At 54.8% G+C, this 15,915-nt stretch overlaps 7 protein-coding genes across 7 annotated transcripts; 3 read left to right on the forward strand and 4 right to left on the reverse strand.

Moving 5' to 3' along the window:
• Positions 1-330: 330 nt before the first annotated feature.
• On the reverse strand, positions 331-2,292 carry ACRALDRAFT_206227 (uncharacterized protein; the record flags this gene model as incomplete). The annotated part of the gene is made up of 1 exon (XM_071021994.1): positions 331-2,292. The coding sequence occupies one exon, from the start codon at positions 2,290-2,292 to the stop codon at positions 331-333; it is 1,962 nt and encodes a 653-aa protein (XP_070878696.1).
• A 571-nt stretch (positions 2,293-2,863) lies between these two features.
• On the forward strand, positions 2,864-4,471 carry ACRALDRAFT_1060317 (uncharacterized protein). Its single transcript, XM_071016211.1, has 3 exons — positions 2,864-3,229; positions 3,340-3,460; positions 3,548-4,471. Exons 1-3 carry the CDS (start codon positions 3,122-3,124, stop codon positions 4,258-4,260), a joined length of 942 nt encoding a protein of 313 aa, XP_070878697.1. The 5' UTR covers positions 2,864-3,121; the 3' UTR covers positions 4,261-4,471.
• Positions 4,472-4,478: 7 nt separating this feature from the next.
• ACRALDRAFT_1079302 (uncharacterized protein) lies at positions 4,479-5,918 on the reverse strand (the record flags this gene model as incomplete). The annotated part of the gene is made up of 3 exons (XM_071018890.1): positions 5,654-5,918; positions 5,389-5,570; positions 4,479-5,288 (listed from the first exon to the last, which is right to left on the reverse strand). Exons 1-3 carry the CDS (start codon positions 5,793-5,795, stop codon positions 4,479-4,481), a joined length of 1,134 nt encoding a protein of 377 aa, XP_070878698.1. The 5' UTR covers positions 5,796-5,918.
• Positions 5,919-7,260: 1,342 nt separating this feature from the next.
• ACRALDRAFT_1025584 (uncharacterized protein) lies at positions 7,261-10,297 on the forward strand (the record flags this gene model as incomplete). Its single annotated transcript, XM_071014759.1, has 2 exons — positions 7,261-9,661; positions 9,720-10,297. 2 exons carry the CDS (start codon positions 7,261-7,263, stop codon positions 10,295-10,297), a joined length of 2,979 nt encoding a protein of 992 aa, XP_070878699.1.
• Positions 10,298-11,361: 1,064 nt separating this feature from the next.
• ACRALDRAFT_1011504 (uncharacterized protein) lies at positions 11,362-13,514 on the reverse strand (the record flags this gene model as incomplete). Its single annotated transcript, XM_071014720.1, has 3 exons — positions 11,362-11,830; positions 11,916-12,194; positions 12,259-13,514. Coding segments are annotated over 3 exons (2,004 nt in total), but the record flags the coding sequence as incomplete, so codon positions are not given.
• Positions 13,515-13,892: 378 nt separating this feature from the next.
• Positions 13,893-14,581, forward strand: ACRALDRAFT_1067576 (uncharacterized protein; the record flags this gene model as incomplete). The annotated part of the gene is made up of 2 exons (XM_071017465.1): positions 13,893-14,003; positions 14,075-14,581. 2 exons carry the CDS (start codon positions 13,893-13,895, stop codon positions 14,579-14,581), a joined length of 618 nt encoding a protein of 205 aa, XP_070878701.1.
• Positions 14,582-14,998: 417 nt separating this feature from the next.
• Positions 14,999-15,869, reverse strand: ACRALDRAFT_2023822 (uncharacterized protein; the record flags this gene model as incomplete). Its single annotated transcript, XM_071020168.1, has 5 exons — positions 14,999-15,139; positions 15,225-15,273; positions 15,333-15,406; positions 15,477-15,755; positions 15,867-15,869. The coding sequence occupies 5 exons, from the start codon at positions 15,867-15,869 to the stop codon at positions 14,999-15,001; spliced, it is 546 nt and encodes a 181-aa protein (XP_070878702.1).
• Positions 15,870-15,915: the final 46 nt, after the last annotated feature.

Raw genomic sequence — 15,915 nt, forward strand, 5'->3', positions numbered from 1 at the left:
GTATGGAGATGAATCGTTGGGATTTGTACCGAGTAAAGGTCTAGAGCTGGAAGGGAAAGAGAAAGAAAGAAACCGCATGTTTCCTTTTGTTTCGGTGGTCGGTCGCATTGTTTGTACATATAATCAAAAGAATGATGCGATCAGGAGTTGTTTAGGCTAGGAGAAGAATAAAGACGAGTTCAAAAAGGCATATGTGACCCTTCATGTTCTTTGTCCAGTTACGAAAGAGTGACGAAGTGGCAGTTTTTGCAAACGACAATGCGACTGACAGAATTATGACCATCATCTCGAAGAGTTGGCTGTGTTGTATTATACCCGGTAGCAGGTGATTTACGAACTGCAGCTGCATTGCATGGCCCTCTCCAGCTTGGGCACATCACCCGTCCATCTCTCTTCTTCCGCCCGGTCACCTGAATACGTCTGCCCATCCTCGAACACCTCGCCATCCCACTTGTCCTCGAAGGGATGTAATGACATGTGCATCACCCGGCGCAGAACGTCCCTCTCGCCATCCTTCTCAACACGGCGGATGATCTCATCTAGGATCCATCCACGAGGGATGAAGTTGGGGTTCACGGCCTTCATAGCCTTGATGCGGCGCTCATCCCACGACAAGGACGGCCCGTCTGTCGTTCCAGCAGCGTCGCCGGACTCTTCGGTCTTGTCCTCCAGCAGGCGAGCCCGCCACTTGTCAAGCCACGAAGCAACTCGGGCCCGAGCATCCTCTTCGCTGGTGCTGCCGGGCTTGGCTTCGTGGTGGAAGAAGCGGGCTGCGACATCCTTGCGCTGCTGTTCCGTTTCGAGCTCGTCGAGACGGGATCCACTGAGACGGCGGAAGAAGTGGTGGAAGTCGAGCTCGAGCTCATGAAGCGTGTCGAGGAGGGGACTGAGGAGATTGTCAAAATCGTCGTCGGTCAATTTGCGGAGGCCGAGACGGGCGGCCATGAGGCGTTTGTATTCTGTCAAGAAAACGGCCTTGTACTCCTCGCCGACTTGGGTGATGATCTTCTCGGCGCGGGCGATGAGGACGTCGGCGTCTTCTTCGCGGACGCCCTTCTCGACAAAGGTTGGGTCGTCGACGGCGGCACCGGCGCCCATCAGCTCGCCGAGGGCCTCGGCGGTGCGCACGAGGTTCCACCAGACTATGGTGGGTTGGTTGCGATAGCTGTATCGAAGGAGGAAGTCGTCGTGGTTCGGGGTGTAAGAGGGGTCAAAGTTGTCCATAAAGGCGAAGGGGCCGAAATCCAGGCTCAAGCCCATGACGGAGGTGTTGTCGGTGTTGAGGACGCCGTTCATGAAGCCATAGGCCTGCCAGTGGGCGACTGTGACGGCGTTACGGCGAGTCATCTCGCGGAAGAGCCGAGTGAAGCGGTTCTCTGCCGCGTCTTCGGGGCCTTGGATTTCGGTGGCGGGCACGTTTCTCGTCGGGGCCGGAGACATGGCCGGCTCGTCTGGGTGCTCGAGGCGGGCGGGCAGAGCCTCCCAGCCCCCGAGCACATTCTCGGCGACGTAGGTGGAGAGGGTGCGCAGTAAGGGCCGATCAGCGCGGGCACGCAGTAGGTCGAAAGTCCCCAGGCGTAGCCACGACTGGGCGAAGCGGACAATGATGGCGCCAGGCTCGATGGTCTCACGACGTACTTTGACGTGTGGGAGAAGCGTCAGAGATAGCGCCCTAGTGGATGAAATCCCAAGGGCGTTGAGGGACTCGGAGATGATGAATTCGCGGATGCTCGAGCGCAGGACAGCCTTTCCATCGGCAAAACGAGAGTAGGGGGTGAGGCCAGCACCCTTGAGCTGCAGCTCGTAACGGACGCCGGTGGCTGGGTTCGTAGTCTCAAACAGCGACACGACGCGGCCGTCGCCCAGCTGGCCGGCCCACTGACCAAACTGAAAACCACCATAGCACTGGGCCCAAGGGTACCCTCCTTCCATCTTTTCCTCGTCCCAGCCGTGAAGCCGATTTCCAGCAACGGTCTGGCGGAACTCTTCTGTCTGCTCATCACCCTGTTTGATGCCCAAATCACGCATTGCGGCCGGACTCACGGCCAGCAGCTCGGGGTCCTGGACCGGCTCTGGACGAACCCAGGTGAAAAGGGCACCACGGACCTGCCGGGGCCCGATCCGGTCTCGTGGAGTCTTGTGGGAATCTGCCGGCGTCGGGAAGAGAGGGTCGGGAGGGAGCGAGGATGTGAAGTGCCATGATTTCGGTAGGTCAGCTATGGCGACGCCAGGGGCCGGCCCAGGAGCCGTTCCGTGGTTACCGCCATTGGTGTTGGGGGTCGCTGTCGCCATGGATGAGGAAAAGCGAGCGATCCGGGATCGACGCAGATGTGGCGAGGACAGAGGCGAGAGCCTGGTCGAGAGAGAATACAGCGGCCCACGAACTTGATGGGCGGCGCTGCGCATGAACGGGTCGGTGGGGCCGTGACTTGCCGGCTATCAGACAAATCGTGGTCTCACCAGAAACAATACGAACGATGCTGGATTCTCGGGTGAGGGTTTACTTGAGGTTGCTGAGAGTAAGTGATTTACTGTGGTGTCTCGACCGTCGACCAGAGATATTATGACGGAGGAGCGAAATGACAGTAAAATCGATTCAGATATTCGTGATATTTAGGTGAAGATGTTTTTGAATATGCCGTTCGCCACCGTCTTATTGCTGGGAGTCACTGATGCCAGTTCACATAAACAATTGCGTTGTTGTCGGCATGTTGTACGTCATTGTATCGCCTTCGCACTGGGGAAAGGGCTTACATAAGCCACTTGGCCGACTTCGGACTTAGGCCTACGATCATCTCCTCCGTGCGGATCAAAAGCTTCGGAAACACACTACCGCGAACGTATACGTCACTCCACTCGTCGAGGGCTCTCATCGTATCATAAGCAGGTAGTTCTACTGTGGTTCGTAATACTGTAAGAATTAACGGAATAGATTAGCACTCCCCTCCATCTTGATCCATAGGTAGTGCTTCTGACCTTTCCTCAGCCTTGATTACATATTGCTTGCCTGTGATCTACGAGAACCAACAACACCATCCATAATCGAGACAAGTAGAGTGTATATCGGTAACAGCAACCGTACCAACAACAATAGTACCAACATCAACAGACCAACGACAACATGAACTCCATGGGCGCCACATACCAACCGGACGCTTCGGGTACCCCGCCCAAGCAACTTCCCTATATCCCAAACTTGAAGCTGAACGATGGCAACGAGATCCCCATGGTAACATATCCACTGAACCCCCCTCTCAGGAACTTAGCTGGCTGTGTCTTTCTTCGTTACCTTTTCTTCACTGGGTTTGATATCGATTCACTGACCTGAACCTCCCATAGATTGCTTATGGTCTCGGCTCCGCCAACTACAAAGGCGATAGCAGCAATTTCGACCAAGGCATCGTCGATATCACGACCAAAGCCATCAAAGCAGGCTACTACCACCTAGATGGCGCTGAGGGTAAGTGACTTTGGAAACCCTGGGCCCCCCCTGCTCGTCCAGCATTCCGACTACCTGGCGGTATCATCTTATTGAGCATCGTGGCAGTCTATGGCAACGAGGAAGAGCTCGGAGCCGCCATTAAACAAGCTGGGGTTCCTCGCGAGAAACTCTACGTGGTCACCAAGCTGCACGTCACCAAGAAGCAAAACACCCAAGAGGCCTTCGACCGCTCCCTCAAGAAGCTAGGCCTGGACTATGTCGACCTCTACCTCATCCACTCCCCTTACCTGGCCGATACCCCCGCCGAGCTGCAGGCCGTATGGGCCGACCTCGAAGCCATCAAGGCATCGGGCCGCGCCCGTTCCATCGGCGTCTCCAACTTCCTCCAGGAACACCTTGAGACCGTCCTCAAGACCGCCAAGGTCGTTCCGGCCATCAACCAGATCGAGTTCCACCCGTACCTCCAGCACGGCGACCTGCTCGACTTCCACCGCCGCCACGGCATCGCCGTCTCCTGCTACTCCCCGCTCACCCCCATCACCCGCCAGGACGCCAAGGGTCCCATCCCGGAGATTTGGCGCCGTCTCGCGACCAAGTACGGAGTCAGCGAATCCGAGATTGGCCTGCGCTGGTGCATCGACCAGGGCCTCGTCGTCCTCACCACCAGCTCCAAGGAGGATAGGCTCGTCAAGTACATGTCCAAGATTCCCGCGTTCAAGCTCACGCCCAAAGAGGTCGAGGAGATCGCCGAGGCCGGCAAGACGGTACATTACCGCGCATACTGGACAGATAGGTTTGATGCCAACGACAGGCGGTAAAAGAGATCTTGTCGAAACTAGGAAATCAGGTCCATTATCACCCGAGGACGGTGGCATTTGATTAAGGGAAGCGGCTCCATAGACATACTGAATTTTTTTTAGGACGCCACCGTGAGTTGGTTGTCATACGAGATATCAATATATTGCCATTGCGTCTCAAAGCTCAGGCCATAATATAGACTCAATCAAATGGCTCACATTTTTTTCTCGTGATTCGTTCACAATTCATCGTCCGACTCCGTCTCGCTTCCTGCCGGCGGAGGTGTTGTCTTTTTCTTCTCTGCCTTTTTTCTCAGGAACGGTAAATCTCGTCGGGGAGGTGGTGCCTTGTCCTTCTGAGAGGATGGTTTTGAATCCTGAAATTGTTGTTGACTTGCAGACTGTCTCGATGATGTTGCTTTCTGAGACTGTGGAGCACGTTTCTCGCCCTCGCCCTCGCTTTCGTCCTCGTCCCCACCCTCACTCGCCGTCTCCGTCTCCGCCTCTGTCCCCCCGTCCGTCGTGTCTCTCTGGTCGTCAGACGTCTCCCGCGCAGGTGTTCGAGCTGTCGAGTCGACGTCCATCTTCTCGAGCCGGCCCGACTCGTCGTCATCATCGTCGTCGTCGTCGTCGGCTAATTCTTTCTCAGCGGAGACCTTCCGCTTCGTGGGCCTGGACCGCTCTGCCACGTGACCTTTGCCCGATTCTGATTTGATACCGTCGGACCTCTGTGACCCTGCCAGTACGTCCGGGACCACAGTCGCGTCCGCTAGGAGGCGCAGTTGCTCGCGAATCTTAACCTTCTTCTCGTTGAGGAGGTCGCGGAATCTCTCAAGCATCGCCTGCTCGTCTGCGTGTTTAGCTTCGACGAGCTCCCATAGCTGAACACGCAATTCACGTTCGGTTTCCTCAAGCTTTGCGGTTTTAGCCGCGGCGGAGGCGAGAGCTTTCCTCGCCTCGGTTACGGCGTCCGCTGCGAGGCCGCACCAGTCAAACAATTCAATCTCTTCATCGGGCGCGTGCTTGAGTTCGAGTGTTCCCAGGCGTTGCTGGAATATGTCAGCACTGGAAAAAGGGACGGAAAAAAAGAAACAAAATAAAAACAGAAGAAAAGGGTGGGGGTTGATTCCATGAGGACCGGAAACTCACCGTGACACCCCGGACCTGCTTTCTGAACGTGATTACAATCAAGGACTCCTCTTCCACGGAGGCAACCGCCTCCATGCCCTCCATAGGCTCCTGGTGAAGTAGGGCTGAAAGGATTTTGAGCCACTCATCCTCCGAGACTGGGCTGTTCTTCACCATGAGGGACGAAGCCTGGCTATGGCGTACTAAGATAGACCTCGTAGTCAGCACCTAGTATGATGCAGTCTCGTGTAGGTCACGGCGGGCAAGGGATGCTAAGTTGACCTACAGAAGGTCAGATATGGGGCCAGGCCATCTGTTCCGACCAGTTTTAGGTCGAGGGGCTTAGATCGCGTCTGTGAGGCGTGGACAAGCACAAAGCTCCCTTGTTCATCGGAACGAGGAATACGGAGAATCGCTGGGGATGACATTGGGACTTTTCTGGGTCGAGTATGAGACGACAGATGTAGAGGGTCGATGAAGGCGGGCTGGCGTTGACGACTGCGGTGAGCTTCGAGTCTGGTTGTCAAGGACTTGGAGAATGCTGTTGTGATGGCAGTTAAGAAATGAATTCCTTGAATTTCCCAGAATACACCATTCGATAGACGGTCATGGGAGATGATGATGGTTATTATGTGTGGTTTTAGGCAGCTGTGGCAGGCACCGGCCTCATTCCCGTCTTACGATGTTACGATGTACAGACTGGCTACCTAGGATACGCGACACGAATGCATGTAGCCACGATGTTTGTATAAGTACGTAGTACCTGGGTATACTTACAGGGTACCGGCTTGCCAGACGGATGAGAGACAGACGTCGATGTTCAACCACGACATCTCAACAACTTCAGAGGATTGATGGCAAGGTTCCAAGCCCGACGAAACGTGACAGTGAAGCAGATACTGCCGGGGAGGAACCCATTTCTATTTCCATCTTTATTTTCCCGCTGGATACAAGTACTGTGGCTGATGGCCGTGATCAACGCGCCTCAGGTCGTGTATTGGGAATAGCCAATGAATGAGCAACGAATGTGGCCGTGATAATATCACGTGACCCGTTCGGAAACCAGTCCCTCGACGTCCGACCAGTTCCACGGGATTGACCAACCACCCACAAAATCAGGTGTTCATGTACACGTACCTACGAGTACCCATGTACAGTACGTACCGAAAAGCGACCGTGCGCATCCCAGCCCACCAATTTTCCCTTCCGCAAATCACACCGAGAGGGACAGCGTGCAAACCACCCGCAACACTCCCACATTCTCTCAACTCGCGAACGGTCCCAGCCTCACCAATAAACACATCACCACAACGCCCGACCGTTCCATGAAATCATACCCCAGGACGAACTGACGTAACCAGGACACCCCGTGGACGTTGAATCGAGCCTTTACAATCTTATTCGATTTCGACGACCGGCTCCTGCTGCGCAAAAGCCAAATCAATCCTGTCGACATCAATCACGCACCCCTCTCAAAGTTAGCGACCATTGAAGTTTCGACTCGTATACTGCGCGATCCACAGTAGGAAGACCTGCTCACTCCCGAATCACCGATCCTCAATTAGAACACCATCGGCGCTACGCATCTGTTGTGTTTTGACCCCGATTTCAGCTTTGCGTACCCACCATCCCACGAATCTTCAGATAGCGCCCACGTTTCGGTCGATTCCCGCTCATTCCTGCAGATATCTGACACACCCAGAAGGGATGCTAATACGCCCGGGATATCAAGGTTGACGATATGGTCCCAACTCATCGATAATCGCACGAGCGTCGTCGGAATTACCATTATATTGATTTCCAACCGTTGCGTTGGAATTTGAACCCCGTCACCACGGCCACGCACTCGACCCCTCTTCGCGCAATCGAAAAAAAAAAAACAAAAATAACAACATGGAGCCGTTACGCCTCAAGGCGCGGCAGCCGGTGGTGGACAAGGTCGAGAACTGGGATGATAGCGATTTTGAGCTTGACGCCGACGACACTCCATTCCGAGGTTGTGGCTTTACCAACAGCCAGAACAATGGCCCGCCCAGCAGGCGAGATTCGCACTCATCCATTTTATCCCTGCGGTCGGACTTGGAATCTATGCCCGGCGAGGAGAGGCATGTCCAGTTGCCTGGCGACGATGAACAGTCCACTCTCGAGGCTATCGCTGCTGCGACCAAGGCCGGCATTCCCCTCCCCAAGAATGTACCCTCCTCTGCCCTCATGGGCGGCACCATCAAGCGCCTTGGCGGACGTAAAGTGAAGAAGATTATTCAGGATGACTGGGAGAACGACATTGAACTGCTCGACTCGACACAGCCCCTTCGAATCAAACCCCAAGACGCGTCGAGATTTCCGGACATTCTGAGGCAAGTTAGCGGCGAAACTCAGAATAGTCCATCCAAACCGTCGTCGAGGCCCAGCACGTTGCCTGCCATCATTAAGGATGATGAAGAGCGAAGGCACTCGGTTATTTCGACGACATCCAGTGTCCTGACCCGTGCAGCCCATCTCGACAAGTTCCGGGACGACGATGACGATGATCTCGATTTCTTCGGCGACGGGTTGGGCACTATAAAAGTCTCCAAGACCCGTTCTACGAGACCTATTTCTCTCATCACACCCCCCACCCCCCAAAAAGATGAAAAGCCCACAGCGCCTGATGAGGATTTCGAGAACGATTTTGAGCTACCGTCGGATGGCAAGTTGAAACTGTCCATGCGGAGAAACATCCCGAAAACCCCATCATCTCACGCGGATGATTTGGACTGGGGTGAAGGTAGCCTGGGGACTCGCTTTGGCGGCACTCGGAGAGACGGTCGCTCACACCGAAGCTCGTCCGCATCAGCTCTCAGCCCTAGCGTATCGAGTTCTTTCACTGCCGAGAGCGAAGACGACACCTTTGATGGCCTTGTCTTGCCTACCGGACCGGTAGATTTCGAAGAGCGTCTCAGTCGGCAAAGGCAAAGCCGCTCTCCCGTGCGCAGTAGCGTGGGAGAGGAGACTCCTCGAACAGATGCCGACAAGGATGACATGCTTAGTGGCCTTGAAATCGGCGACGGTGAGATCTTCGACGCGAGCAAGTTGACCCTGCATCGTAATATTCGCGTGAACAAGCATCGACCGGCCAGCCCAGCTCGACCGAAGACGGCCGTTGCCATTACATTTACCAACAAAGCGGTGCAATCCCGACTCCCACGTCCCAGCCACGAACGAACCCACTCGATGCTAGAGCCAGTGTCAGAAAGTGGCGGCCCTATTCCCTCCAGGTCGAGAAGACCCCAGTCACGGCTGGGCCACTCATCCCAATCTTCTGTGGCAAGCCTGCCGACGCCAACGACAACGTCGCCTTCTCACTCTTTACTGCCTGGCACGCCTCGGAAACGCGAGATCGGCACCAGGTCGTCGCTCACCTCTCTCCGCAACGAGCCAACCACCACTAGTTCTCAATTACTGCGCTTCAAGCGGTCTTTACCTGCGATGCGACAGGGCCAAGCCCCGGCAAAGTCCAGCCCCAACGGTCCGCGGCATGATAGGCCTTCGTCTCGTACCGAGAATAATCGGCCCTCATCCGTTTTACGTCCCAAAACGCCCGTCGAGAGAATTCGTCCCCTGTCGGAAATATCCGCCTCACACGCACGAAAACCGTTCCTACCTGCAGGTGTATCCAACGCCCAGTCTCACCATGTGGCCGCCAAGACATCGCGGGCGTTCCGTCGACACGATTCGGACAACTCCATCGACCTGCGATCTCACTCCCGGACGTTTTCAAGGTCGGCGCTACGTTCGCCCAGTCCGCGACGTCACCGTACCGCCACCCAGATAGTTCAGAGCGGTGTCAGGGGGGAGTTTTACCGAGGGCGGCCCAGAAATTTCGGGGACGGCCATGAGCTAGACGGCTTTGATGATCTGCCGACATCTGCCCATGCCGAGGCGAAGTACATGCACCAGCCAGTCAAGGCACCCCTTCGCAACAAGATATACCAGAACGTCCTGCCGGATAGAATGAACACGCCGTCGCCTGGACCTTACTCTCCTCCTCCCCCCTCGAGAGTCGACAACACCCCGCACTTTGCTCGCGACACGACAGCCAGTAGGATTGCCCGGGAGACATCGCTTGCCCAACGTGCGCCTTCCACAGGAGTGCTCGCGCCCTTGACATCACAACGAGTAGCCCAGCTGTCTTCTCGGGGCAACTTGGCCCCTGGGGTTCCCCAGACAACCGTCCGGTCCAAGAAGCATCGCAAGCCCCCTCAGCTCAAGCCTCATCTCATTACGAACATGAACAAGCACAATCTGGCGAAACGTTCGTTGATTCTCTTTGCTTTCCTGCAGTTCTAAATGACGCGCTGACCGGTTGATAGACGAGAAAGGCATGTATTACAACCCCCAGACGCATCGGTGGGAAGGGAATGAAAATGTCCTCAGCGCGTTCGACCCTCCGGTCGCAAGTCCCTCGACCACGTCACTTTCAGCTCACCTTCGGGAGAGAGAGACGACGACTCCTCGTCCCGCCCTGATCACTAATATCACCGGCACGAAAGGCGTACAAGTGGTCAAGGGGATGGTCTTCGATCCTCAAAATATGTGTTGGCTCAAACTAGACCCGCAAGGAGAGGCTAGGCCTGACCCGAATGACCCCATGGATTCGACTAACGGCCTGGACGACGAAGACGACGTGTTCAAAGATATCCCCGACCTCGAAGATCTTTCCACCGCCGATACCAACGATGGCGTGCAAGGCCGCATGAGCGACGTTAGAGACGACTGGCTCGTAGGCGAAGAGTTCGATGTCGGTCCCGAATTCGTGCGAAGGCAGCACGAGGAGGAAGACCGATGGCGAAAGAAATGCGAAAAATGGGTCGGCGTTGTCGAACGCGACCGCGAGGCCTGGCGCTGGACCATCCGAGATCTCCTCGTCTTTCAACGAGCGGCCCAGTGACGGCCTGACCAGACCGTCCACTCCTCGTCTCCCTCGTCTTCGCCTCCCTTATCCTCACCAAATCCGCCTAACCACAACCACCCATTTCATCACTTTCGCGACGAACCCGACGGGTTTTCCCCATCATATACAGTTTAATCCATCAACACTGCTACGGCCGACATGACGAACGTGATTTTTTTAGCAGCACATGGGATAGAGTTACGAAAAGGGCATCACAGATTTTTTTGGCTGGCCACAGCACATTTCACTTCTTGTATTTTTCATATGGTTATTTCCGTTTTTCTCAATGATCCACGACAGGGAAGGATCAAGGCCGTCGCTGCCCTCCCACGGTGTGCTACCAGCGCTCGCCGAGAGAACAACACAGGCTTGGGGAGAGAAAACAAATCTTATTGTTTATGTTTTGTTTTTGCGCAAGTGTCGCATCCGAGGCTTCAGAAGGATAGGAAATGCGAGATTAGGGAAACGATGATAGTGGGCGACGACGTGATGCAGCGGACAATGACGACTCAGAATACCAGGCAGGATTGGTCAAACTCTGGTTCGCTGTTCTGCTCTCAGATGGGTCATTGGTTGTATAATTTCTGCATTTTTTGCAACTGGGGAGCTGCGAAGAGAGGCCTCTTTATAGATTTGAGAGGAACGAACTTACAGCACTCGCTCCTCTCACCCGCCTCCTGCCTCAAGCTTCGTGAGAACGGCGACGGTGGGAGGCATAAGAGGATAGTCTCAGCTCTTTAACGATGTGATGCGTTATGGTTTGAATGAACTACATTCTTCTGCATGGGATCCGGCGTTTTCTAGGCGTTTCTTTTTCCCAGCGTATTTTGAATCATCGTCACTCACTGGTGTCCATGGTATTATGGTCGCGATTGCTTTTTCCGTTTCCCGCCTCGTCGCCTCGCGTATGTACAGAAAACCCCCAACTAAACAAACACAGCATAGGACCGTGATGGTATCTTCTCAGAAGCCTCAACGTGGCGCAGAGGTGAAGGGATGATGCACTCCCTCACCTAAGATGTGAGCTACTCTGACTCCTTGTCAGTCTTGGTCTTCCCCTTCTCCTTGGGCTTTCCTTTTCCCTTAGGTTTGTTGAGAGCATGCGGATCCAACCCTCTCCTCCGCATGGCGTTCCTCTTGGCCCTCTCAATGTAGCTTGCGTCTTCTTCATCGTCGAATCCGCCAAAGTCGTCTTCACCATTCGCAGCGGGCTCTTCCTCGCCGATGGGCGTCCTGTCGACAACCTCGTCCTCTCCATCGCCGGCTGCGGAGTCGACGCCGTTCTTGGCGCTGGAACCCGAGACCTTGGCACCTACGGCCTTGGGAGGAGTAGGGCCGGTCTTTTTGAACTTGGCAACGTAGAAGCCGTCAACGTTGTACGTGTGCGGGTAGTACCGCCGCGTCAGACGCAGGGACGAGTCGAATTTCTTGCCCCTATGGGAGGTGAACCCTTCCTTGCCGAAAGGGAGACCCGTATCCACCAACTTGACGTTGGGGCGCCGGGATAGAACATAGGCAACCACTTGTTCGCTACAATTGTGATCATGTCAGTAAGACTTCCAGTGTATTGGGCCACGGAGTGAAGTGGGGAATGCGGAATTGGGAATGGGCGTACTTCTCCTCAATCGTGACAGAACATGTCGAGTAGACGATGTAGCCGCCCGTCTTGCTGGCATGATTCACCGAGTCAATGGCCGCTAGGAGCAGCTGCTTTTGCGTGTGCGGGAGCTGCATAAAGTCCCGTTCTGTCTTATTTGTCTTGACAGTGGGATCCTTGGCGATAACACCAGTGCCGGAGCACGGTGCGTCGAGCAACACACGATCGAAACCACCCATTGGCTTTGGGAATTCGCGCGCATCGTAGTTGGACACGACAACATTTCTGGCTCCGAGTCTGTCGCGAAAATATGACGTTAGCCAGGGCCAATTCGGATTCCCATTCTCGTGACGCGACTAACCTGTGAATGTTGCCAATCAAACCCTTGGAACGAGCCTTGTTGGGATCGTTGGCAAGGATAAAGCCCGTGTTCTTCATCAGGGCAGCCATGTGCGTCGTTTTACCGCCGGGGGCAGCCGCCATATCCAACGCCCGCTCATTCTCCTGCGGATCGAGCGCCATGACGGGAAGGAACGAGCTGGCCGCTTGCAGGATGTAATGACCGGCGAGATATTCAGGCGTCGCACCGAGCGGCACGTTGGCCTCGAACACTTGGAGGCCAACCTTGGACCATTTGCCGACGGGCTCCAGAACAACTCCACGGGTAATCAGCCTCTGCGCAAGATCTCGCCTATGCGTCTTGAGCGTGTTGGTGCGTATCACGACGGGACGCGGAGACTCGTTGGCTTCAAAGAAGGCAAAGGCCTCTCTGGGGGGGAAAAGGTGGAACAGCTTCTCGGCAAGGTATTCGGAATAGCCATAATAGGCACAGATGTCCTTGATGAGCTGGGCGGTGTACTCAGCGCGCGAGCGACCCTCTTCGGACAGCTTGGAAAAGTCGTCAAGAACCCGGATGTTCTCCGTGATCCGGTTCCTCAGAAGCTGCAGATCGGGCGCCAGGAGACTCTTCGCTTTGGCCGCAAGATCATCGTCATCGTCGTCGTCGTCAAGAATTTGTGGTTTGTCGCCGTCAATGTTCGTCTGTATGCCCATTTCCTCGAGTTCAGCTTGCGCATCGGCCTCCTCCTGCGCTGCCTCCTCCTCGATTCTCCTCGACAAGCCTTCGATGTTTGCGGCTGTGAGCTCCTCATGCCCGTCAGAATCATCTTCGTCTTCGGAAAACACGTGCTTGGTCTGGCCCTTTCTTTTGGTTTGCCCCTCATCGGAATCATAGACCGAGTCGTCCGAGCCTAGGAAATCGTCTCCCAATTGCAAACCATCCTCGTCGCTCCCAACCCCGTCGAGATCGCTGAAGGAGTCATGGTCCAGATTGTCATCGCTGGATAGCCCCTCCAATTCCTCGTCTTCTTCCGGCTGACGACTGGACTTAGACTTCTTCGCCTTCTTTCCAACCGGCTGTGCAGCTTGGGCTTTGGAGCCACTGGCCGGCTTGGACGCCTTCTTCGCTTGAGACTTGTTCGTCCGGCGTCTCTTCTTGGGCTCGGGCGCCTCGACAGGGTCCACAGGCAGACCGGCCTTTCTCTTCAACTTGGCAAAGTGAGCCTCAGACAGGGGCTCCGGGGGCCCCTGTTTCTTCATGCGACGTCCAACACCCATTGTCGAGGTCGAATTATACACTGCGATACTGATGGTGGTTCAGGGTGATGAAGGTATCCCAATAAGAAAAAAAAAAAAAAAGCTGGTCCCACTGGAAATGTTATCTTATCGTAGATGACCCACTCTGATAAGATGGAACTGAGCTGTTCTGGATTTCGAATTTGGAGAACTCACGTGTCGTATATTACCTAAGCAAAGCGCAGCTGAAGCTCCGCCAACAACGTGGGGCAGGCCTGATGCAACGAATAGCACTCCAACATTGAGGGGACATTCTAGAAGGCCGTTGATCATCACAACTAGCATCAAGCCCTTCGTCAGCCATCGACCGTCCTCCTTCAAAATCTTCTCACTGAGACACGCCCAAGACATCTAGAAGCCATGGCCGAAGTCATCTTCGCGAGGCAGTTCCTTGCCAACCTCGAACCGCGGCCTGTTAAGCTCTCTCCGGACCATGTTGAGGATCCCAAGAACTTTCCCGCCAGGCCTCCCGTGCGTCTTTCTGCCCCATACAACTTGGTACAACACACAAAGAAACTGACGTGACATGGCTGGTTATGCAGTACACTCTTCCCAAGATGCCGAAAGCCTTCAGCAAACCCGACAAGACAGTCGTCCCGGGCCAAGAGCGCAGCGTTGCCGTGCATGTAAAGTCGCTACGTGAACCGCCCATCGATCTCAAGCTCACCTCGCAACCCCTCACCACTTCTATGCTGGACCTGAAATCGACCCTGTTAGAGAAGACGCGGATTCCCGTGGAGAAGATGCGGCTCCTACACCGGAAGAAGCCCGTCCCAGATAGCAAAGTGCTCAAAGAATTGGTGGGTGAGGAGGAGAACTCGATCGAGTTCTCTGTCATGGTCATTGGTGGGGCGGCGGCCATTCTGCAGGCGGAGCCCAAGGGCGAAGCCAGCGTCGCTGCCGGGGGAGTGGCTACGGGAGCAGAGGCTCTCGAGACGCAGGCGTTCTGGGACGATTTGAAGGGCTTCCTGATGCAGAGGTTAAAGGATGAGAAACAGGCGGAAGAGCTAGCCAAGACTTGGCGGATAGACTGGGATGCAAAGAGGTGATGGAACGAGGAGCATTTTGTGTAGTGGATGTGGTGGATAGTAGAAATTATGAGGTAGCGTCTAGGTCGTTTACGATGATAATGAAAGTCTACGTTCCAGCGTGTGGGATTTCTCTAATTGATGGCTACGGAGCGGCGTAGTCAGGCGGGCAATGGATCAAATTTGGAAACTGTTGGTATTGCGCCTCAAAACACAAGAGGGGAAGCGGTGATAGGGGGAAAAAGGCCAGCGGGTCGATAGGAACTACTTGGAACTTTTCCCCCGCCACCACAGGTGTCGTTAAACTTCTCCGTCATAGTCATCGTTCGTCTCTGAAGACTTGCAGCCGCCAAGGGTGTATGCTCTCCGCCTTGGGGGAAGAAAAGGAAATCTGAATAGTGGTTGATGGTGTTCGGTCGGGATGGAGAGTAGCTATATTTAAGCGGCCATGCCTTTGCTAACGGTCTTGATAACGGTGTCGTACTCGATATCGTCCGAGTCGTTGGCCTGGAGCTCAGTTGCGATACCGGTGAGAGAGCGCTTCAGGGCTTCCTTGGAAGAGGCGTAAATCATCTTAGCCTGAGTTTGGGGTGATGTTAGTAAGACGAAAAACTGGCATATACGGGATATTGGGTGGATGAAGGCGATGGATTGGGGCACTAACCATGACACCCGCATCATCAGGCGACCATGCGATGAAGGTGATCTTGTTTCTACACAGCGCTTTGTTAGATAGTCACGGTGACTGTGAACAAGTCGCTGGTCGACATACCGCTCGCCCTCGCCGGAAGCCAGGCTGTACTCGAAATCATAGATGGCATAACGGGGACCCTTGCCAACGGCACCCTGGTTGTTGATCACGAAAGTCAGCCACCTCGTCGAAATTCTTCAAAGCGCTGAACAAGGGGCAGCATACACTCTTGCTCTTCGTGGTGGCGTTGATGAGCTTCTCACGGAAAACCTCCCAGTCCTTGTCAGGGGAAGCTTCCTCGACGACGATCTGCTTGTTGTCGTCCGAGAGCTTGAAGATGATGAACTTGTACTTCTTGGAGAGCTTCAAGTCGTTGTACGCAGAGATGCACTCCTGTGCGACGGTCGCCCTGGTTGTACATGTAATGTCAGCAAACACCGCGTTTCTTCGCGAGGTGTAGGTTATGGATTTGGAGGACACGGTCAGGGGGGAGCGACAGCAACACTGAAAAGTAGATTGCAAGGACGATATACGAACCCGGATTGAGACTGAGATTGTATGTTAGCAAACGGAGGGTTGGCGATGCATGGCGAGTCGGGGGGTTAAGTCACTCACCATGACGACGACGTTCGACTAATGGCGCGGGGGGGAAAGCAGGTGCGAT

This window comes from Sodiomyces alcalophilus (assembly GCF_042370955.1).
Source record: "Sodiomyces alcalophilus JCM 7366 unplaced genomic scaffold ACRALscaffold_1, whole genome shotgun sequence".
NCBI classification, from domain to species: Eukaryota; Fungi; Ascomycota; class Sordariomycetes; order Glomerellales; family Plectosphaerellaceae; genus Sodiomyces; species Sodiomyces alcalophilus.